Here is a 24,034-nt window from a genome sequence, read left to right as displayed (position 1 = left end):
CAGTTTGACGCGCGCGTGCATTTGGCAAATCACGACACCCTATTGGTCGAAGAGGCAAGTAACGCGCGCGTACCACCTGTCCACGAGCGCGTTGTGCCACCGCAGTAATGGCTTCTAATTCTGGTGGTCGAATTACACTATAGAGTTACTTTTTTACCAGGAGTCACACTATCATTGTCTCAATATTAACTGTACAGTACACTGCCTGATCTCCCAGTTTGGTGGATGTGATAATGGCAAACATCCGCTTGCAACGTAAGATGACACTATAACAGGCTTCGTCCCCTGGGTAAGACCTACCTACAAAATGTAATTCATCTTCACATTGACGTACATTGAGACATCTCAGTGATTTTAGGTGGCTGTTGTTTGTACCTTCCCATTGCCGAAGTCATATTTTTGGGCCATTGCTCACTCAAAGTTCCGCCGTGTTCTGTTTGCACGTTTTGAATCTTGGCACATGTATAGTTGGTGAATGAAAATGTGGTTAGTCCAAATTCTATCAGCGTGGAACCCAAGACCACATTGCCAAAATTTCACTTCAAAATGTTTTCCCCTTGCCCTATTTGGGGACAGGGGTGAGTTCAAAGTTCATGTCATGTTTTTTTCAAGAGGAAAACTTTCTCATTCGGAATTTCCGTTGGTCACTAATTTTATTTTGAGTGGTGGATCGGAACTTCTTTTCTTGACAGCTATACTCGCAATATTGCGAATCCAATTCCCAAGTTACTAAAAGCCTGACAGTGGCTCTGAAAAACAAACCTCGTGTGCACTAAACGATGAAAGATGATGGGGCCATCGGAGATCCGGTCCTAAATGGTGGTCATTGTAAAATGCGGCCGTCATTAATAAGTAGACGTCATGCTTAGTCATTACTTTCTGTTGTATTTTAAATATGCAGATGTAGGGGGATTTTTTTACGTTTTTACTTACATTTTTTACCTTAATATAGTTTAACCCGTTCTAATATCGGGCACATTCGAATTCATGTTATAAAGAATGCCCCATGTACGAACGTATGATTCCTGTGCTTAGTGTTTAAATGCAAAATTTAATTTAATCCGCATTCAGTCGGCCATTTTCAAATTCGTATAAGCCCCGAGGAAGGTTGAAAATTGTTTCTGTAACATGTGCTTTCTGTTGTATGAATTTGCTTGCATATTTTGAAAGACTTACTAAGGAAATCCTTCCCAGCCCTGTTTCCGCGGTGCGGCTCTCAGTGTGATCATGCACGAAGAGGACGCCACAATCGAACGTTTTTATCAAAGAAAAATAAAACAGCTTCTGCAGATTGTATCAATCAAAAGATTCCGACGTTCTGCTGTCCGTAAGTCGGCCGCTCTTGACTGCTTGGTAAAAAAGCCGCAATCCCTCCCCCTTTTCTTTCATTGGCCGTTAATCTACTCTACGAAGGAAGATCTTTAATGACAACGTAACCTGCCAAGACAGTGTTTCACTATGTGAAAAAGAAACACTTTGGGCGAATAGTGGATTAACTTCACTTGGAATTTGTGACTTACAGCATCTCTGCTCTTGTCATTTTGTTCGAAACTGAAAGATAAAGTGTGGAACTATGGCACACGCCTGCAGATAATGAACTGGAAACAAAAATGGAAGTCGGATAAAACTTTGTAAATAAAAAATCAAAGGAAAAAACTAATGAGGCGAAAACAGAATTGAAAAATTTGCCATTGCTAATTTTTCAATTGCCGTTTTTTTACCATTACGTTTAGGAGCAAACCAACACAGAGGTATCTCAACGGCGGTACGTAGTAGGCCTACTTTACAGTAATCCAGTTGGACATACCAACTCGTCTTTAAAAATGGCCGAGTATGGTGTAAATCTGATATTGTAAGCAGGAGAAAGGTTTCCAAGTGGTTCATTTTGTCTGCCTTTACCGTGAACGAGGATAGTTGAAGCTCACAGTCTCCAAGCAGAAATATCAAGTGTTGCACGGCGTGACAGCAATGCTGTCAAAAATGAACCATCTAATATTGTGTGTTAACCACTCGTCCTCATCATTGGATCGAACGCGGCTGATCGGCAAACATGGATGAAGCGCTGTTCTGTCGCTAACTTTGTGAAACCTGATATTATTGGTATTGGCAATCTAAAAGCTGCATTTAGCAATTAAGCACAGCCTTGCTGTCACTCTTGTTAATATGATTAGAAGGTAGACATTAGGGCCTACGCGTCAAATTCCTATACGTCGATTTTTAATTGCTAAACACTAGATCAATCAATATTCTGCACACATTTAGTATTTAAGCATATGAATTACAAACTGACAGCCAGGGGGTGTTTAGAACCGTGCTTACTAGCTACACAGTTTTTGCAGTGTAGCTTTGAAACGTAAATATGAAATTTTCACGAAATACAATCAACAGAAAAATATAGAAGATTCTGCTTACTAGTGCAAATAACAATAGTTATAATTCCGAAAGATCTATTCACTCAAAGAGAAACCTCTGATATACTTCTAAATTCGAGGTCAAACTGCATGCAGCTCTTGTATAAGTTTTTGCGGAATATCGAGTACTTGAAATACAGCCTGGGATGACGCTCTGACTTGAAGGGCATCATTGATGCAACTGCGATATCTTTGCGCCGCATTGGAAACATTTTTCACCGCAGCGAGGTGATTTTTGACTCATAGTAAATGCAATCTGTAATTTGGGCCGATCCCTATAGTGTAAGAATGTAACCCATATTACTGAAATGCAACATTTGAAAAAATAACTATATAATGACAAGGCTGCAGTCGTTGAAACAGACTTTATAGACGAATGTTACATGTTATAATGTTACAAACCGACACCAGAATATCAGAGCACACGTTATACGGTAACATACACTGTTGGCATTTTTGAGGTATCCTCGGCTGAAAGCCAGCGGAAGAGTGCACCTCAGCGAAAAGAGCCACCGACCCCGTGTGCTTTAATCACCATGATTGTGATCATTCCATTTTGAAACATATGGTAAAAACTTAACTAGAGACGATAAAAACGCCTTTCTGAGTGCCTGTTCACGAAAAAAAAAATGCCAAACGTCAAATTTGTATGACAAAAAGTGACCGAATGCATGTATCGAAAAACGGTACCCCAGTTTGATTCAATTGGGATGAAGCGCATGGATTAGAAAACTTGCGAACGAAAATAAACTCTCGAATTGATTGTTATACCCGTATTGAGTCTTTTAAAAAATAATTATATGATTTACTCTACCGAAGGTTTTTTAGGTAATATTGCCAACTTTACTCCATAACAGAAACAATCCCATGAAAACTTTAAAAACCCTGTGTGTTTCTGTACATTTAAACGAGTCTGAGCAGTTCAGCTACAGGCCACGCAAACAAACATTGTGAAAACTGTCGAACAACCAAGGCTATATAAACTTTAAACGTCAAATCCTCAAAAACTTCGATATTGTGGAAAACTAATTTATATAACTGGGGTCTTTGTTTCTTCAGTACTTAAATAGCTTCTCGTTGGCGACTTCTTTGACCTTATACTTTCAAATCATTTGATATTTACTTGTACAGGTTAAGTAATACCATTCAACATTTCACTCCTGTAGTCTCACTTTCCTTACATTTATGGCCGGAGATCCCGGGGAATTGGGGGGATACATCCGCCACTTATTTTTTTTTGGGGGGGGTTCACCAAAATAATCACCCCCCACTTGTCAAGTTACTGATTATGCGCATCCTTAGCCTTCACCACCGACTGAGCATTGGCCGGCGTCATGATCTCATCTGAGATCGAGGCCATGCTGAGCTTTCAAAAATCTCTTGAACATGAGGTGCGAGTTGGCAAATCAGAACATCGTGTTGGTCGAAAGAGGAACGCTATTTGTGGCTGTCGACTGTATATATATAATGTAAGTGCTTCAATGTGTGTCCCTTTACTTTAGGCCTAATTACATTATTGATGTTTTGAGACGATGGATGGTTTCAAGAAATGCCTGTATGTCATAACTTTTATAAAAATAAGAAGATATCACAGTGACGTCGAAAACGAAAATTAGGTGTCATTAAACATTGCCATTTGGAATGAAGTTCACAGTTAATTAATATAGTGGTCTTTTAAATAACACTGAGAAATAGACCAAACAACTTAATGGACAACTTAAGTTTAAAATAGCGTTTTTGTGTGTCAAGATAATCGTAATTGCTTAGTGCTTGTTCCAACGACATAACAAATCTGCATGCCAGCTTAACCTATCTCATGGCATCAATAAGTGTTTCAATGTTTGCTATCACTGTCATTGACGTATAGTAGCGTTGGCAAGTTCACCGATCCCCAGCAGAATCGCCAATACATGCCCATGCACCAATGTAGTCAATGACAGTATAAGTTCTACTTCCATGATTCTAGTAGTTCACTCAAGAACTCAAGACGAATTGTAGCCTATCGGACAAGACTTCTCTTTAGGTGTTCACCTGGATTGCAGTTGCTTGCCCTCTTCCCCTCGTAGTTGACTGGAGAGGGTCCGAGCTGTTGTCCGTAATGTCCTCGGCTAATGCATTACCGACTTTATTGGATTTGCATCTGCTACAAAAAGCATTGATCAGGTGCCGGCGAAAACGGGTGTAAGTTACACAGTAGATGAAAGGATTTACGCAGGTGTTGATACACAAGAGGGGCGTCTCCACACCCAGGTGCCACAGGGAGGCGTAGTAGGACCTTGGCACAACCCCGAAATTGAACAGGAGCCAGGTGAACTCCGTGGGGCCCCAACAGATGACAAAGAAGATGGCAGCGACTAGGAAGGTTATGGTCAGCTTTACCTTGGCTGTGTGCAGGGGATCTTTCACCTTGTTGGCAGTGTTACGGTGGCCGGCCGACGGCTTGTTGGCTACTTGGTTTGCCTTCACCCGCAGGCGCCTACGAAGAGCCAGGATTGTCTGGCTGTAGGTGATGATGATCAGCGAGAGAGGAAAGACGTACTCCCAGCAAAATGTGGCCACACCGAAGCTGAGTCTGGCTGTATCGTTGGGCCAGGTCGCTACACAAGAGGCGCCTTCAGGCAGGTGGACGAAGACCAGATATGACTGCCAGAGAACCGGTAGCGACCACACGAAGACCAGGCCGATCTTCACGCGCTTGATGGAGAACCACTGACGGTATTTGACTGGGTAGCAGACTGCCACGTACCGGTCACAGCAGATGAGCATCAGGCTAGCGGTGGAGACGTTGGCCAGTCCCCAGTACAACCAGCCACGTGGAACACGGCAGAAGAACTCACCCCAGGGGGTGTAAAGCCGGGTTATCATCATCACTGTGGACAGTGAGAAGTCCACGAGGGACTGGTGGAACAGGAGCTTATCGGTGATGGAGCCGAAAGCTGACCTATACCTGAGCATAACGAAGCAGACCAAGCCGTTGCCCAGGATCCCCGCAAGCCCTGCGGCAGCCCCAATGATCTGAGTGGAATCTAATCCCGTCCCGGCAGCTCCCAGATTATCAGTACAGTTAGACCCATTTTCAACTGTGGACTCCATGTTCAGGCTGTCGGTGTTTGTAGCTCTTCGTCAACTTGCTTGATCAAAATCGTTTCACAAACGGTTTGTGTTTATCGACGGAAAAAATCGGCGCAAAGAAGTCAGATTATAGAGGAAAAGGGAGCTAGTTAATCAGTCAGAGTCTTCATAGAAACGATTCTCTTTTGCTCCGGATGGGAAGTCTCACACATTTTTTATCCCTATCACACTTATCTCCATCCAGTCCGGCAATATTTTGAGTCACCGCTGCGTGTCGTCATTCATGAATCGAAAAACTGGGCACAACAGCCACTAACTGTCTCCCTTTGAACGTCAGTAACACCCACGGTGACCGATCACGCCTCTGTACTCTTCCTAGAAGAGTGCGCGGGCATCCAGGAAGATGGACCCGCCCCCAAACTGCTTATAAATTAAATTTGTTATGCGTGCATGCGCATTAGTGAGCTATAAAGTAGATGCATTGATTGGAAAAAGGAATTGCGCATATTTCAGTTTTGTGAAATTCTTCCAAGTCTGAATGTAGAAAAAAAACCACCAGAATCAATACCGTTGTTTTTAACGGAGTTTCAGAAATTATTTGGTAGAGCGTCTACAAGATGCATGTAACAATCTGCTTTGGAATGTTTGGTGTGTATTCTTGTCAAGGTCTTGTGGCACTCTTTGCCAATATCTTGTCAGTATAACAAGGGGAACTTGTCGTTTCTGAGTGTTAAATTCTTGTCAAAAGCCTGCATCGAATATTTTCAGTGTTAATTTGTAATGTGGTGTATGTTCCAGGGTTTACATTCTAAATCTAATCGCAAATGTAAATCTTAACAGAGCTGCGAAATGTGTTTCTGTAATTTGCCTATCGGTAAAATAGTGTGCGCAATTTCTAACATAACAATGAAAGCCTACAGTGTTTTTATTAAATGTTTCAAACCATTTGCTGTGTTTGTTGTGTTCAAAACCCTTTTGTTAATATATGACGTCAATATTGACGAGAAATTAACCCTCACAATAAAGTGATAGAATTTTCATTATAAATCCTTCACATAGGATGGGACCCAGCAGGGAGTCCTGTTAATTGCGTTTGACCTCTGTGCACCTTGGGCGAAAGCAAATTTTTGATTCTGTATTTTATATATTGTGAAATTCTTAGACCTGAAAGCTACATCTATATCTACAAGTGTGTTACCTTAAGACAACAACGAAAAAACTCGGAGAATCTGAGAGAACACGCCCCTTAAAGTTTTTACCCCTGTACGTTTTTAATTTTAGCGCACGCTTGCCGAACATGGTCATTTACGCGCATACTTGCATAAAAATCTTGAGTGAGAAGACCGCTTTTCACCACCTCGTGCATTTTGTCAGTGGACTTGCCGCCACCGTGCCCTTTGTGCGCACGCGTCATGGACATTCACAAAATGGATTTATTTTCAGAAGGGTTCATACCTCGCTTAATTCTAAAAGCCTTGGAAGTAGAAATTCAATTTGCTGGCTTCTTGCACAGAAGCAATATCTCACTGCGAGCTTTTAAGAATCACCTAGGCCTAATTGGTGTCGTGGTCATAATGTACGAAACAAGACTTCTTACACACAATTACAATTGACATTCGGCTCTTTTTGTGGTTCTCTCACCTCAGCGCGGGGAGGGGGCTGTACTCCCTCACCACGAACTGACGGGATTGGTTTTTCTAAATTGCTGCATCGCTAACTTTAACACTGAACACTCAGACGGGAATTGGGCGCAAATTATTTCTCAAGGGGGAGGTTTTGACTGATCGTTTTGGTGTTTTGCTGAATCACTAGAAAAATACACAGAGAGAAGCTTGTGTTGCAAACCAAACGAAGTGGTTTCATTCGACCATGATGGTCTTCTCAGCCTGTCGTGCACCACTGCTAAAGGAAGACCTTTTCATCAATTTTCCATTTCAATCTGTGCCGTACTGTTCTCTTCCATGTAACGCAGCCCAATTCTCTGATGTCATCCATCCATCTCTAGCTTTGCCTGCCTCTTCCTCTAGAAATAAGACCTAGGAGTCTAGAGTCTGTTAGCTTCTTGATTCGTCCGCCATTGATTCTCCTGGCAAGATGGCCATTCCCCCTCCACTGCTTTAACTGTATTTCCTGTAGGGTATCATGCACTTTTGTTTTCTTTCGCAGGTCTTTGTCACCGACTCTGCCCATCTTTGTAGCAACAGTCTTGAAGATTCTTTCTATTACCCTCTCTGTAACTCTCAGCTCTTTCCCCGACCGCTTAGTTCTCCAAGTTTCTGCTCCACAGGAGAGCACTGATATTATATATTTAATTAAAAACATTTCTTCAGTGAGAGTTGGAGCGTCAGACTGACCGCTATACGGCAGGATTGCTGTGCAATACGAAAAAAAAAAACAATCGCTAAGAGTGACCTCAAGGGCTACCGATAAATGCACACGTCAGTTCGGGATGGGCCCAATCTGATTTGCAATCTTTTTTTTTTCAATTATAATGACTTTTAGTGCATAACCATAGCAAGCGCACGGCAAAATAGATTTGATTGGCTATACCGTCATGGACACTATCGGCAAATACCTTGACCGAGGTTTAATCGACCTTGGGCTTTTCTGAAGCAGTGTGCATTGAAGACAAAGGAATATTTATGGAAATATTATTGTCAGCACTGGTGTCGTTGACATCCAGGACGTTGACTGTACATGGGCAAAGCTTGAGGTTCGGGGATTTGTTCGCTTCGTGCTGAGTGGTTTTTGTTTGGAGGGGGGTCATTTTTATTGAATTTTTTTATTTTCCTTACGCGCTAAGCCACAAGTGCAATAATTCTGCTACCAAAGCAATGGTAGATGGCACAGAGCCTTAAAAGCGAAAGTGTGCCCTTCTGTCGACCCCTCAACAGATGTAAGGTTGGTATTGCCGGTAGATATCAACCTGTCAAGTGTCTTGCTGTTTCCGGGCTGTAGGCCTACTTACTTCACTTCAGGTCTTTTACTACAGCAGTCCAGATGATAATCTTCTCACCCTTGGAGCGCAAGATAGTGGCAAAGAAACCCGGTAGTTCAACAGTATTCACATGTGACGTAAGGTTTACAACGGCTGAAATCCTCTTTAGAGTAGGGCCGTGTGTGAGTTACTTTGCTACAGCTCAAAGTAACACACGAGGCTATGGAAACTGCATGAAGCAGCTAGATGAAGACCGTAGAGCCAGCGTTGTGGATCAGCAATTTAATACGTAGGAAAATATTTCTTTTTAATAGCGAGCACCATTGGAAGAATGAAGAGTGGGTACCATTTGAAAGTAGCTCAACTTGTTAACCTTTTGTGTGGAATAACTTGTTAAGCAATGGGTTTGGGTAGCTGATTTTAATACAGTTGATTTCAGTGTACTCGCCCCGCCAATAATTATTCAGTGAAAAAGCTTAGACATCCTTTGGTGATATTTGTGTTGTTGATCATGTTACTTTTGCTATGATATTACATTATCATCATCAAAGTAATCAAAGCGAATGCTAATTATTCATGAATTGAATCCCCTTCCTTGCTTTGTTTACTGGGGTAAGATGGACTCGTTCCAGACGAACAGGCATCGTTTGTTTCAATTACTGATTAACGGACTGGTTTGATATTGAAAGGACAAGTGGTGCAGAGAGCGGAATTGGGATGATTGGCACGTCACGCGTCGACACTTATTTCATGTATTTAGGTCCCCAAGGGGAAACATGTCTTCACGCTGACTTCGTTTGCACAGAACAGATATCTAATCAACTAGTTAACAACTGCTCTCCGCTGGGGCCAAATCAAATTCCCGAAATACAGGGCTCTACTGTTCCCTAAACAGAAAGGAGGCTGACTCAGAAAACCCGGATCAACGTGCTATATTCATTCGTAAGATCAACATCGTGTTAATGTGCATTATTAACCGAGTGGAGCCTCAAACAAGCAAAATTGAATCCACTCATTCTTATTAAACGCTCAATTTCTCCGTCAAATGATGCGCGGTGAATTCAAAGGAAAGCCAATTCCCCATCATGCTGCTCTCTGACGCGATCGCTACATGATATCCAATGTCCGGTTTTCAGAGTTCGTCCATCAACTGCAAATCAGGTTCTTGGCACGCTCAATACAGTTTAGCCCAAGCGTCTGCTTTCTGAAAACGCTGATTGCGAAACAGCATAGGCCTACGCTAATTAGACAAACCCTTCGTTCGTCACGATATGGTTAACTACAGCAGTGAATCAGACGTTATCAGGTGTGTGTATACATTACCGGTAAAGTACATATACGGTTTGCCATGCACGTATGGCTTATACGCACCTATGGGTGAGCAAAGTTGGAAATACTATTGATACCATATTCCCTCCACACCCCTCCTCCTAAACGAACAAATTCTTCCCATGCCCTTTCTAGTGAAAAAAATGCCACTTAAGTAACACTTCGCAATCAAATAAAGTATCAAATGTTTTCGTTGAAGCCCTGGAAACTATACTCTCGCTTTTGAAATGGACGAGTTGTTTCAACTCGTCGTTTTGAGTGTGCTCTGTTCGTCATCGGGATTCTCAACTCAAAAAGGGGGAACAACTTGCATTATGTTTACCTCAGACCTTCCACACGTCGTGGCTGACTAACGAGTGCGCCTGAGGAAACTAACGGCTGTGGCTCCCTCGGGAATACGATTACTTGCGTTTCATGGAGCCATAGCCAGTAACTGTTGTATCGGACATCGACACAGCCTTAAAGGCACCATAATTGAGCAGTTTGGTGTTTGCTGTAATGAGCCCCTACAATAAGGGGACACCGTGAGAAACAGTTCGGCAGTTAAAAATCCCTTTTTTTCAAAAATTCGTTCATTCTGATTCACTACTGAAGCTAAAGCGAAGCTCATATTTTCTTTGGAAAGTACCGGTATCCCCACCCGTTGGACGACCCTCCCCGGAAGTGGCATTAGCAGCAACAAAAATAAAACGAATATGATAGAAACCAATGGCCTAAATATGTTCTGGGAACTATGTAGGGGATAGGAAATGATTACAGTCAAAAAGTGTCTGGCTGTGAAAATTCGAACGGGGGACGGGGGCTTCTGGACACCGCATGACACTGAGGGCGCTAATCACGATAAAGATGTACAGCTTTATAATGTGCATAGCAACATCCCTCTCCTTACATCAAAAGGGTAAATGCAAAGCTGTTGTATTTTCCCCCATTTTTCAGTGCTATCGAATACAGTTTGGTTGTGGTTAAGTTCGAAAAAAATACCTCAAAACCTGCCCTTTTGCTATGGGTAGGGGCATGGTCCAACAGCCTATCTTTCGTACGTCAAAAGGTGGGGGATATTTACCCCAACCATCTTTCTGCGGTTTACAACCCCTACATAGAGCTTAGCGATTCTTCGTTTTTGTGCATGACTCATGCTCGGCGCGTCGTGTATACAGCCTCGCTGTTGATCTTTTCCTTATTCGTACAATGATGAGAATGGCATGTAACTAGAGTGACGTACCAATAAATAAATAAATTGGTATTCACAGGTGTAAATTTCTAGCTTAATCAAAGCCCTTCCTCCATTGGTTTGAAATTATTCTTGAAAGGTCAATACCAAATCCAATACAGGATTGCAAGGAATAACAAAACTCTTACTATTTCAAAAATGGAAATTTCAATTTCTATGTAGATGTATCCCTGCCATAATTATCAGTCATTTTGCCTTTTGTTTCCAATGTTATTTTCCTTCCTCAGAATGAGAAGGCAGCGTAGAATTGACATTATGGGCTGGGGACACTAAGCAATGGGCAGGCAGAGCAGTGTCATTATCCAGAGTGCGGGGCACAATGCCCTGACTTTATTGTTTTCCTAAGTGGACTCGTCATGGCACTACACGTAATTTAGGTGCAACTTTATAGTTGTAAAGACATAAAGTTATCACAAAGTTAATAAAGAAATCATGAGAACGGTTTGCACGACGTTTAGAAGCAAGGGGTAGAGACGGGTTCTATGATTTGGGCCTACTTACAATAAATACTGGGAATGTGCCTTTATTTCAAAGTCATTTAACCACCGATCGACTAAATGAGATAATCGCGATAGAAGGGAGTCAGTCGGAATCCCATATAAAAAAAAGAAAAATTGGGAATTTTCTCACTTTGCTGGTATCATTTCCTCATAATTCAATTCATGTTACTACAATTAATTTTTTTTAATTTTATTGTTTTCACATTTTGTGAGGCTCTTTTGCCGTAAAATAGCAGTGACATGGTGTTGATAATATGGAATTGATAACAGGGACACATATTACAGTGCTGGTCAAAATCCAAACCAAAATCACGGGTGTCACTTAAAATCATAGAATGTGCTAATCTTTTCCTCGGAACTTTTATCATATTTACAACACATCCGACCGCGATCTCAATATGCCAACGAAAGCAAAACGGCACATTGCGGGTTACGAGAGGGCGCTATTAATAATTCCTACTGGCGGCTACTCCAACTGCGGCTCATCCACATGAGTCTTCTGTACACAACTTCCACTGTCATACATAACTTCCAAAAAAATTAAATAGAAATCCTAAAATAAAAAAAAATTAGCTTACGTGTACTTGTAACTCAGAAATGTCAAAACCTCAAACTTCCTACTTTAGCACTGTACCGGTCCAGTTGGCCCAAATTGATGCTATCGCGAAGCTCGAATTACATTTCAGCTGGCGCTGTACAGTTTGTTTACTAAAACTGTGACTCCCGTTCACACTTCAAACCTGTACGAACTTTTGTATGTCAAGTTGTGCGTGTTGTCCACGCTCACGAGGTGCGATTCACTCCAGGTCAGAACGAATCATGCATTTGATCAATAACTGTATTGCCAATTTTGCCGTCTATAATAGGTTAATGAGGTAATCAGGTCAGAAACGACACAATGAGTTCAAAGTAAAAATGTAGACCCTTTGAAAGTCCTAGCGTGAGGCTTTTCTAAAGCACTTTGTGGTAATGAAAGGGTAAGGCCACATTCGCACTTGATTTCGGATAAGTAATGAAAAGAATCGAATTCTCTTCCAGGAATGTGTGAAAGTTGAGCTGGTGTGGCCTGGTTGTGCGTGGCCTTCTAGCTAGCTGAGAGTTGAAAATGATGCATGCGTGTCAATTGCCAGGCCATTGATTGGTGTCACTTTGGTGGCTCAGGCCTGAATAGGGAGGGGTGGACCTGAAATCGTTGAGGTTGGGCAAAAAATGGAGGTTGGGGCCAAATTTGGACATTTCTTTACGGTGGCCTTTCTGAGGGGTGAGACAAGATTCAGTGGGGAGGGAAGGGAAGTGAAAAAATCGCTCATCAGTCGCCGCTTCTCCTCATTGTTCTCCACAAACAAACAAAAACTCTGCTCGGGGATGGCCCTCGTTGGCTCCAGGATGATTGTTTTTTTTATTGCACAAGTCTGAGGATAAACCATGTACTTTCCTATGGGAAAAATATTCTTAAGAGAAGACTAATCTTCATGCCTAGCCGTGATACGTGGAAGAGTCCCCTGTTGGAATGTCGGACCTCACCGAAGGACTTCACTTCCCTTAAGAAAACCAATCCGTCAGAGTAACGATTATAGCCTTCGTTCAAGTCGGATTTCCACAGCGTGTTAATATAAAAAGTCTCTTTCCCTTGACATGCCAGGAAGTGAAAATACTTCCTTATTCCTGACTTGCTCATTCACCTTTCGTTTTCTGAAAACATTCCAAAAGACACGGCACTGCATATTATTTTTTTTCATATTCTTTTATGGAACAATTAATTGCAGAAACAATAGAGCGCAAACCAGCGATGCAAGAGTTAAACTTCTAACAGCGGTTGCAACCCATCTTTTGTTGTCTAAACCGTGAGGAACCGTCTATATTTGAAACCGCTGGTGTCGAGGACGTGACTTTCTGCACAGCACACTGTTTATGAACACTGCAAACAATTTACAGGGTTGAGACAAAAACAGTTGATGTCTTTGAGTTTTTATTTTCATTTCACAAATATAAAAATCAGCATAATACATAATTCAAATTCGTTTCATAGAAACTGTCAACATCACCACCAAGGCATGAGAACAATTAAACGTGGTTCAGATTTTATAATGTTTACATTTTTGGTTCAAGCTACAATTTCTCCTAAGAACACACAGTGTAGCACCTGTTATATACCTGCTCTCTGAGGCATATCCACAACCATTTTTTTTGAGGGGGGCCATATTATTACAATTCTGTTTTGGCTCCTTTTCGAGGGAAGGGTCGCCGTTAATGCCGTCCCCCTTCGGAAATTTATACTGGGAAATAATTCTAAATGCCACCCACATATGCCTGTAACTTTTGCACGGTGAAGATACAAGATCAAGAGGTAACTGTCATTCACAGAATGCTAAGCGCTCTGTGAATAAAGTCTAGTGATGCACAATTTGAGATTCCTGCTCCTGTTATTTGGAATAAAAAGTCGGCGAGAATTATTAATGAACCTACGGAGGCTTTTTAGTGAATTTTATTTTTGGTCATTTAATCGCTTGGAATACATCATCACCTTCCGTTGAGCTGAGGGTGGGTGAAATTATTATTAAAGGCCCAAGTCTCAAATGAAAATGACCGTGTTGCGCTACCAAAACAATCAAGTACTGAAATGTGTAAAAAGGACTACTTCATTTATAAGCTTCCATTCACAGGCAGCATTAAGTCGTTACCCTTCATACTCGCTGTAGGCTTCCAATGGCATATTCCTCATACTCATTCAACAAGCTTATCTAGCTCCTTGTCAAGCAATGGTGGCTTTTTACCAAAGATCGTATAGCGCCGCGAAAATACGATCTTTGCTTTTTACCCGGTTGATTTTCTGGGAGAGTTGGGTGTGAAAGGCACTTTGCACTTGGGGGCTAGGTTGCATCTAGTGGAAATGGAAAGGTCTCCATTTCAGGTGGAAGTTACTGAAAGATTCAGTCTGGTGAAATGATAATGCACGTTAACACAAACCGTGCAAACTATGAGTACAATCGATTTTTTACAGCAGACCAACCAGACCTCCTGCTGCCAACATACCAAATTGTTTCAAACACATTTCAGTCTCACGTATAAATCAGTGCACGTATGGCACCAACTACAAAAATACCGACTCCTCGGCAAAATATAAAATTGGCCAAGCTGTGTTTAGTAACAACAAGGTATCTTTCATATGACCAATTTTTGAATTAATAAGTGTGGAAAATTGGCAGAAATATACATTTTACTATCAAAATAGATGCAAACATTATGTACACAATTCGGACATATACATGTATCAACAATATTCCTTGCAGTGGAGCATCAAAACCCCTAAATACATCAAATAAAACTTATACAAATATAAAACTCTGCACGGGGGCATACAGGGAGGGAAAAAAGATATCCAACCATTTGAAGCCCGCAAATATATTTGGTCGCACGATTGATCAACCTACGCAGTGATTATTCTTTTCCCTTTATCGAAAAACCATTTCATAAAAATAGAGGCTGCCTTTTAGTTAGGGAAAGAGAATGGTGGATAAATTCTACAACGTTCTCCCGCAAGGAATGGAGGATGAATAGAAAAGGGCTGCTGTTGGATGTTTATGCTTCAGCCAAAGAACTCAGAGCATGTTTTTCTATTACAGTTGGTTGTACTTAGCATGAAAAATAATGGCCCCTCCCCCCCAAAATACGCTGTTTGAAAAATCAAAATCGTACTTGTACAGAGAATGCTTAGTTGATTGAAAAAAGTCACTGGACACTAGTGGGCCTAACCTGAATGCAATGCAGCTAAAAATCCCTCCTTGATCAAAGGGTGTGGCTTCCATGAGTGATTAAGAGAAGAAGCCTTTGTCATCCTACAACAACATTCCTAGTGGGAGCTTAATTGCGCATGTCCATATGCCAAGGTGTTAAAATTGTCAACAGCGAGGGCGCACTCATGCATGGAGTTCATACAGCACATTTATGACATACGCTACTGTAAGACTTAGTTACACATACACACGCATGTGTGTAGTGTACATTACATGTTGTGACACAGTGTAGTAACTGTGTTGATAAGGATGTACTGCACATGCTCTGATCCATTTGTATGGCATCCTGCTGGCACATGCAACTAATTTTCCTCCTGCTAGAAGCAAGCGTGCACATGTACATATACGTGTACATGTAAGCAGAGGTCCACTACCTCGATAACAATGTTTCAGTGTCTAAATGTTAACGGATGACATGAGGTTCATTTGAATTCCAGATGTAAGGTCCTGAGATCAGATCCTTTCAAAGGTGCAGCTGGGTCCTACATGTTCAATGCAATGTGCTGCAGTTTGGTATCATCACACAGTACCGTCGCATGTACATCCTTGGGCGACAAACTGAGTTTTTATTCCAATGTTGGAACGATCCCAGATTACTAATCTGCTGAAGGCATTATTGCCGATCTGCCCATGTTGACAAGTCATCTCCCTTATTTAGAACGGTAAACTCGACTGGTGGAATGGTGATTGTTTTGGTCCAAAATACCCTTCAAAGGCCCTTTATGCCCGTGGAAGAATTGTGCTTTGGTGAAAACTTCAGCATGTTCACCCTCCGGTGTGCACAAAACTACCTAATGAATGTCACCTACCGGTTCAAGTAAATATTGTGAATCAATCCAAACTGATTTCTTAGCCTCAATGGTGCTTTACAAAATTGTCCACAAGATATCAAAATTTACAAAAACAATCGACAATGGTATAAAAAAACTGACACCCAAATCACAACACTGAAAAGCGCCAACCTCAGAAACACCATCACAGATCAGACAAAAACATGGCATTTCAATCAATAAACCAGCCCATATTTCACAAATACTGCAAGTCAGGGTACAGGAAATGGGACACTGAATAAGAAGGATCAAATGTTTTGGTCCATTGGCACACTATGCAAATTCATTCATGACGGACCACCTATTCACAAGTAGCTGTTACTCCATGTAGTTAAAACGTTTATACTATGCTAACTGTGTCTGTTGGTTTTTTTTTTCCTGAAACGTAACTACACTAATGTGGGAACACATGTCCTTATAATTTTGTCTTTTCAAATTCCTTGCTAGAAGATAAAATCCTCCTATGAGAGCAGTGGCTATCGAATCAACATATCCACTTTAGCCCAACCTTATTCCTACTCATTCCAAATTTAGGTACTGTAACATAGAACTTACAAGCAAATAACCATAGACGTAGCAACTGAAAGCTTAGATCTGTGCCCAGGTGAGCTTCTGCAATGGAGATGCTGTTTTTGTGTGCCTGGGTTGACCATCAGTCTGGTTTAAATGTTCTAACAAAAAAAACTGCCACATTTTTTTTCCAAGGGTGTGAATAATTTTGGGCTTAAAGGTACATGCGGGGTTAGCTTGAAAATGGTTGGTCTGTAGTTTTGATGAAGGTTCCTCTAATTTCAAAACAATATTGTAATTTGCAAGGTGGACATTTATGAATGAGTGGAATTGTAGAACTGAGCAATAGGAGACCAAAGAACGGGAATGTTCAAGTTTCCCTTTCAGAAATGAACAGCTAAGATTTCAAGATGACCCATCAGGAATGGTCTCTTAATAAACATCAGCAGTCAATACAAACACATTGGGTGCTAATGAAGCTGTACACCACCACATATTCACATGCCACAGTGCCTATGTCACCAGACAGTAATTACCCCTTCTGACATGTTTGTTTGATATCTGGTTAGTGTCAAAAATGCAATTAGATAACATTAGGGCTGATTGGAAAAGTTCATTCTGTTTACAATGGGGCCACTCTCTGACATTTATTTCAAAGGTAAAGTACATGGACTTGTCCAATGCTGACCTCAAACGTTGGCTGGGAGATCAATGGAAATTGACAGATTGATTCGTGGTACAATGCGCCACCTAGAGGTTGCCAAAAAGAGGCCGTTTTTCGCAGTGCATTGTGGAAAATGGTTTACAACTTCTTTCTTCTTTCTCTTAGAAGGAATACCCTTAACTATCAAACTATTTGTCTATATGCTCTTCATGCAAGTTGTGGTAAGTCACCCATGTTTTTGCCAACCATAATCTTGAAAAAAACAAAACGGCCTCTCCATGGCAACATCTTGATGGCACTCTACATTGTGTATCGCCTGTATTACTTGAGGTGGCCCATCTCATTACATGTGACTGACCTCACTTGGCCAACTCCAGGGTCATCTATGTGTGAAAGGAAGGATTACATCAACAAACAGGAGAAGAATGAGCCCAACTTAATGCATAACCTTGTTGGGTTCAGCATGGTTAGGGTCAAAGCACAGTACTCCATGTCATGTGGATTATTATACCACATATCAAGGATTTCTCACACTGAACAAAACAAGCAGGTTAGGGAAAACTTTACGAGTCAATCGCAGTAACTGAAATCTATTTACGGTACAACTTGTTCAAATATGGTGACAATATCAAAACAATTGAAGGCATCAGTAAAAATGTTACAAAATCTCCTCCGCCTTCAGTTTCAATGTATACATTGACTTCTTTGCCAACATAATCTGTACACATTACAACAGGGAGGTATTTCACATTTTCTACAATCAAGACAAAGGGTTACAACTCAGGAAGCAAAAAAAAAGAAAATCTTATAAAGGGAGTAACGCCCATCCATCAAAACCTGTATCTTGTTAACAGCCAAAGTAAAGTTACATCTCCATTTACAACTAAAAAAAGCCTTACTGGGGTCAGACGACTGTGTCAATCTGTGAAGTCTGTCTGTGAGGAAGTCTGTCTTGGCTGACGACGTCTGGTAAGCTTTGGACCTCAAATGTGATACCGTCTTCGTCTTCGCTCAGCGCCACAGACTCGTAGGTCGGGGGTGGGCTCATGGGCGGGCCTTCCCCTTCCTCCGTGGCAAACACTTCCCCGTCGGGTTCATCTTCATTTTCCTCTGTGATTACAGCGGGCACGGTGCTCCGCTTACCAGCAGGCATGGTGTCGGATTCGTCAAACACGCAGTCAGAGTAGTTTGGTGGTAGGTCAATGGCCCCGGCAGCCGTCACTGACGGACGCATCCCTCTTTCATCTGTTTAAGGCAGATCCAAAAAACTGAAAAGCCCATCTGAACAAACAAATCTCTGCAGACACTCTGTCAGCATGAGTGTTGCCAGAGCAACGGCACAGCACAAGGGGGAGGGACAAAACACTTGACAGCTGAAGACTAACAAATCATCAACTGAGGAAGGGGGGAAGAGGTTGATTCCATGGCATTGTTTGTTGGAAACTGGCACCTTTCATCTCCTTTTCTCTTTTCTTTTTGTGAACACATGTTCCAGGGTCTCACTGTTTGAAAGACAGTTCTTTAGGATATTCCTTCTTTACCATTTCCATGGGTGGATTTTTCTCCTGTCTCTAAACTATTTGTCTACAGGTATATGCGGCCCAGCAAAACTTGTCTTTAGGCAGAAGACACATTACAAATGCAAAGTCATGCAAGAAGTCAGGAGGTAAGACGATTTTAGAGCCAATTTTCAGACAAGAGGTTACATGTACTTGGATGCTTTAAGTGGAACAGTCAGTCCTGGGGTCATCTTTGTTTAATACCTACATGCATTTAATCATTTTATGACACATCAGAGAATTCCCCAAATCAGCCCTAACACTGTGAAGAGTGTTGGCGAGTTTAAACTCATCCTGTTGGTAACATGTGCGCACATGTACAAGGAAATGGTGGAATTCAATTACTGATCACTGAGATAATACAGTGTACATATATTAATGCCTATGTACACAGGCAGCGACAACTTCTGTTTCAATCAAGATTCAGACAATGCCTAACTTCTAAACTTGATGTGTCGTACTGAGCAATGTAAATCCCAAAATACAGTATTTGGAGACGGTACACAGTTGATCAATATTTGCGGAGTTAAAAGCAAAGGCCTTACCTCTGCTGTGCACACTGACTATTCGCTGAACTCGGCCGGTGGGCTCGTCGGACTGCCGCTTGCGAGCCATCGCTATGAGCCAGCAGACGGACAGGAGGCAGACGGCGCCCACAAATGCACCGATCATGATGCTGGTGTGCTGCAGGTCCGTGTAGTCGGTGTTGGTGGAGTTGTCTGCAATGCAGTAAATGGAAACGCTAGGGTTGTACATTGCTTGTCAGACGGCTGACTGTTTAGTCAGAAGTCAGCAAGGTGCCAACCACGCAAAAAGCATTTACTATTAAAGCCTTTCACGCTCTGAGCAGAGTCGCAGGAAAGACACAGCAGCCACATGTGCTACATGTATGTTATGCACCACAAACAGCAGAAACTTGATGTCATTCAACTGATACAAGCTGCAAGAAGCCAAGTCCTATTTGAGTGGCTTAAAATTCCCCAGACAAAGAAGAACATGTAGAAAGACTGACCAGTACGTGTTGGTATTACTTGTACATGTGCACTGATGAAATGCACGGAAACTAAAAACAGTGATCTAAATTACCACCATCAAAATCTGTATCCAGGACAGCAAGTCTTGGGGGTAAAGCTGTGTCAGAGCTTATCACCCCTGAACCAAAAACCAATACCCACGTGGATATGACACAAAGTACTGACTGACAGCACCGATTACTGTAACATCTGGGTCAGTACATGTATACCAACACAGATCAGTTGTTGGCAAGGAGGTGAATCATTTCCGTGGGCTACATGTAACTAGGCTAAGTGTCCAGAGTCTGTGTACTCCAAATTTAGGCCTCCTAGAGTGCGATAACAAAGCGTCACTACAATCATATCCAGTGTACTAGTTGGATACTTCAAAGGGGAACCGTTGCAGATGGGTTGTCTATTTTTCTCACACCAGTTTCAAGAGCGTACAAACAAACCATGCACTGGGGAATGGGGGGGGGGTCAGGACATGGGCGCCTCTTAAAAATGATCTATATGATTGTCTTCCTGCTGGAAAAGAAATAATTGTTTATCCTTTCAGTTTAAGTGATGCTCATAGACAAGGAAGGTGTTCCAGAAAACAAGGCTACCTTCTCTTTGTGCGAGTGGAAAATGATAACAAAACTGGATAACCAGTTAATATTAATTGTACTGATTTGGCACATTCACCGCTCAGTCGTGCCTGCCATACGTATGCAGTTTCTTTAAGCAGTAGCTGATGAAGTCTATAATTGTCACCCAGTTTGGGTGATTCTCGTCATTTGTTTGCACACAGAGACTCGGACCAGCTGATGGAGGCCGACTGTGTTTACAGTCCTAAGGCCTCTGTGTGGGACGGTAGGATACTGTAGCAAATATTTCATAACACCATTCAAACGACGCTTAATTATTTCACGTGCAAACAATAAGGCTTGGTGAACTTTGACAGGGCAGAGTCAATTGGAATATTTGACCTTAATTCCATTGACTATCCGAATATTCAGTTGTACCGAATGGCAGATTGTTAACGTACAAACCATACAGTATACAAAATCGCTTGCAATAATGCACACAATTGTACATTATAATCATTATAATAGATTCTCATCGTGTCTAGGAGTATCTCAGGCCACGATTTAGCAAGATTTAACAGACAAACAATACTTCTTGCCCTGTTGAAAATTTCTATTCCTTTTAAATTTTCTAATGAATAATTTACTTTTTGTATTGTTGTAAGACATATTTATTGTCACTTTTCATTTGAATCTGCTTTAAACAAGCCTCCATGGTGCGAATTTTCTCATTTTTAACAAAAGAAAATTCTCTCTTCCTTTTCATGAATTTTGCATTCAAATATTCAATTTTGGAAACTAATATTCGAATATTCAATAATCGCTTGAATATTCAGATATTCAGCACAGCCCTAGACAGAGAGCTGCTCAGGAGCCATTGACACAAGCCGGGCTGTGGAAGACCGAGCAGGATAGAGCCAAGCCACACATAGGGCTCCATATTGTGTACCGTATATCATGTGCCACTGCATTAGGATTTAAGATGGCCGTAGAACCCACTGGGTTAAACATGGCACAACATTAACAAGGCAATCAAAGCCATGCGTGACGGGGCAGTTTCACACTAGGACATTTAACATCCTAATGGGGAACAGTACAAACATCTTGTGTGGAAATTGGCATGCTATGTAATGTGAATTTTGTGATGCAGAATGCTGCTGTGCTAGCATAGAGTGCAGTGCCCATTACGTGAAATGTGGATTCACTTGTCGGATAGCGAATGCCTACATGTACATGACACTGATGTTTGTCATGTACATGTAAATACCAGTACAGTCTGTTAGCCATAAATAGGCGTCAATATATTTCATATGAAACCAGTTGAGTGATTACAATCAGCCAGTAATTTACCACCTCAACTCTCCATTAATTGGAATGGTTAACGGTCTAAGGTACATGTATTTATGAATATATACATGTAACAAAAACCCTATCCTGGAAGAAAAAACCCCCCAAAACAGAGAGTTTACATGTACTGTACTTTGCATGGTGGAACTTGTCTCAGCCGTGGAGTCTCCCATTTGTCACCGGACAGTCATCACAGTGGAATGGCAACAGCATACATGTACAATTTCCTGTCCATTTCATCCTGATTTAGCAATTTTATTTTTCATGAGGACCATTTACACTTGTAATGCTTTCACAACAGGAACACACTTGTCCCTGCATCAATGGCTGCCCATGGTACCATGATCACTTCTATGAATGCCCACTGTGCTGGAAATCCTACTGCTCTTGCATGAGTGACACTTCAGTGGCAACAGTATATCAAATGTATCTCTCTCATGTGAATCAAAGTGATTGACATGCCAACGTAAAAACATGGAACATCAGTGAACATGTACAGGTGCTGGTACCGGCAGCAATGATGGCCATTGTTCTGTGACAGTATTGCCATACCGCTGTTTCATGCGTGACGTAAACAAATCCTGCCATGAGCAGCACAATTGATAGCTTCAGCAACATCATGACAGAATAGAGAATATTCATAAAAAAGTAATTGGCCGCATGTATGTGTATGTACATGGACTTTGTTATTTTGCCTCATCCTGCTTGACGGCGCATGAACTTTATAGGCTAATATTGCACTGTTTCAGATTTGTCATACAGCCACAATGAACACCTGTACTGTTCTTCAGAGTAATGAAAAGCGTTAAAAGCAAGCACTATGTGATATATCCGCATTGAACCCAGGCCATTTGGTGAGTAGTACAGGTGAAGTGTCGTAGACATTTAGATCACAGGGATGTAGACCTCTCTCATGTTGTCTATTATGTGCATTCAGGGGTGACCAGAATTTCCAGAATGGCCGGTGTCCAATTTGCCCCAAAATGTAAAGTATACTTGCCCCATTATTTTTACAGAGGGCCCTTATTTTCAGTCTGTCTGTGGTAGTTTATTTCTAAGTATTTATCTTTTCGTTGCTTTGCTAGCTCCATAGAATTTTTTTTTAACTGTGTGGCTTATATTTTTTAGCTATTGTTCAAATGACCAGCCATAGCTTACCAGCCTCTGGTAGGCAAAAGTGCAGCTGTGGAGTAAACAAAGTAGACAGACCAGTATTTTTGAAGACACAATTGACTGCATCTGAGCTGCAGCATTGTTGTGCCCTCGTCCTGAATTATGAATACAGATGAAAGTCATGACATGCTTTGACAATTTCAATAATAACAGGTCAAGGCCAATCAAGACAGGCAAAGATTACGACCTTCATTCACACCCTTGGGGAGAGCTTGCACAAGTACATTCCTAGCAAACAATTTATGACAGTGTATTTGTTGAAGTTAACAGAGATGCCACAGGTTCTGCTTGAAAAAAAAAGAACTTTATCAGACTGCGACAAAATGTAGCTAAGCGCATTTAATCATAGTGAACACTGAACAGAATGCACAATTATCAGGGTTCCGGCTCCTTTCTGTTCTTTCTAGGAATTTTCAGTTGGCTCTACTGTCAACCATCCCACAGAATAAATATCATCCTCTTTTACTGCCCAAGCATGAAGTAAATTTATATCCAGTTTTCAACCTATGCACTGTGGTTTAAAAGGTACGATTGTTAATGATTACACTCCAGAGTGTATATTAATGATGCGTGTGCTGAAGTGCATCATTCATAAAGCCAAGCGCATGGTCCAACTATCACTGCATTGTTAAAAGTACCAATAGGGTGTCGCGATTTGCCAAATGCGCACACGCCAATCCGAGGAATGTGCGTGTCGGTGCAGTGCCACTGCAGTTACGGTGTCTAATCGGATGAGTCTACGAGTACACATACAGCTGTTGGGTGGTTTGTATCATGTCGCATATCGTTGTGCACCTCTGTGGCAATGATTTCCCCCTCGATCCAATGATGTACATGAACCGGGTCTTGGGAATGTGTACAATCTTCAGGTCACCATACTCTGGGGAGTATTAAGCTGATCGGAGATGAGCACACTTCCCTGATAATGTGCGATGCGCAAGACTTCTGTTTTGAAATTTTTGTTTTTCTTCTGAAAATTGAAACAATCCGATTTGTACTCATTTCTGGGTTGACTCATGTACTAAATAGGTACAATATGTCAGAAGTATCTGGTCAATTCAGCTCTATCCTGCTACCGGTACATGTACAATGTA

General features: G+C 41.6%; 3 protein-coding genes across 7 annotated transcripts in view; 1 reads left to right on the top strand and 2 right to left on the bottom strand.

Annotated features, from left to right (window-relative positions):
• Window positions 1–2,198: 2,198 nt before the first annotated feature.
• Window positions 2,199–5,784, bottom strand: LOC110989605 (galanin receptor 2a-like). Its single transcript, XM_022254115.2, has one exon. The coding sequence runs from the start codon at window positions 5,502–5,504 to the stop codon at window positions 4,431–4,433; it is 1,074 nt and encodes a 357-aa protein (XP_022109807.2). The 5' UTR covers window positions 5,505–5,784; the 3' UTR covers window positions 2,199–4,430.
• Window positions 5,785–13,433: 7,649 nt separating this feature from the next.
• The window catches only part of LOC110989604 (uncharacterized), a 31,383-nt gene continuing 20,782 nt past the window's right edge, over window positions 13,434–24,034 (bottom strand). For both annotated transcript variants that reach the window (XM_022254114.2, XM_022254113.2), the window contains 2 exons: window positions 19,384–19,557; window positions 13,434–18,524 (listed from right to left, as the gene is read on the bottom strand). In XM_022254114.2, the coding sequence (XP_022109806.2) occupies window positions 18,184–18,524; window positions 19,384–19,557 (515 nt within the window). In that variant the 3' untranslated portion in view covers window positions 13,434–18,183. The remainder of the gene's footprint in view (window positions 18,525–19,383; window positions 19,558–24,034) is intronic.
• Window positions 22,411–24,034, top strand: part of c9orf64 (chromosome 9 open reading frame 64) — a 39,167-nt gene continuing 37,543 nt past the window's right edge. For all 4 annotated transcript variants that reach the window (XM_087135240.1, XM_022254122.2, XM_087135242.1 and 1 more), the window contains exon 1: window positions 22,411–22,621. The gene's annotated coding sequence lies outside the window, so the exon portion shown is untranslated. The remainder of the gene's footprint in view (window positions 22,622–24,034) is intronic.

The sequence above is a fragment of the Acanthaster planci genome, linkage group LG04, assembly GCF_054643075.1.
Source record: "Acanthaster planci isolate LZ-2023a linkage group LG04, COTS_SCS, whole genome shotgun sequence".
In the NCBI taxonomy this organism is placed as follows: Eukaryota; Metazoa; Echinodermata; class Asteroidea; order Valvatida; family Acanthasteridae; genus Acanthaster; species Acanthaster planci.
Note: the sequence above shows the minus strand (reverse complement) of the source record. Positions and strands in the feature narration are given on the sequence as shown.

Bases quoted from the DNA above. Each gene is read 5' to 3' on its own strand.
- LOC110989605 (XM_022254115.2), bottom strand. From the start codon at position 5,504: ATGGAGTCCACAGTTGAAAATGGGTCTAACTGTACTGATAATCTGGGA.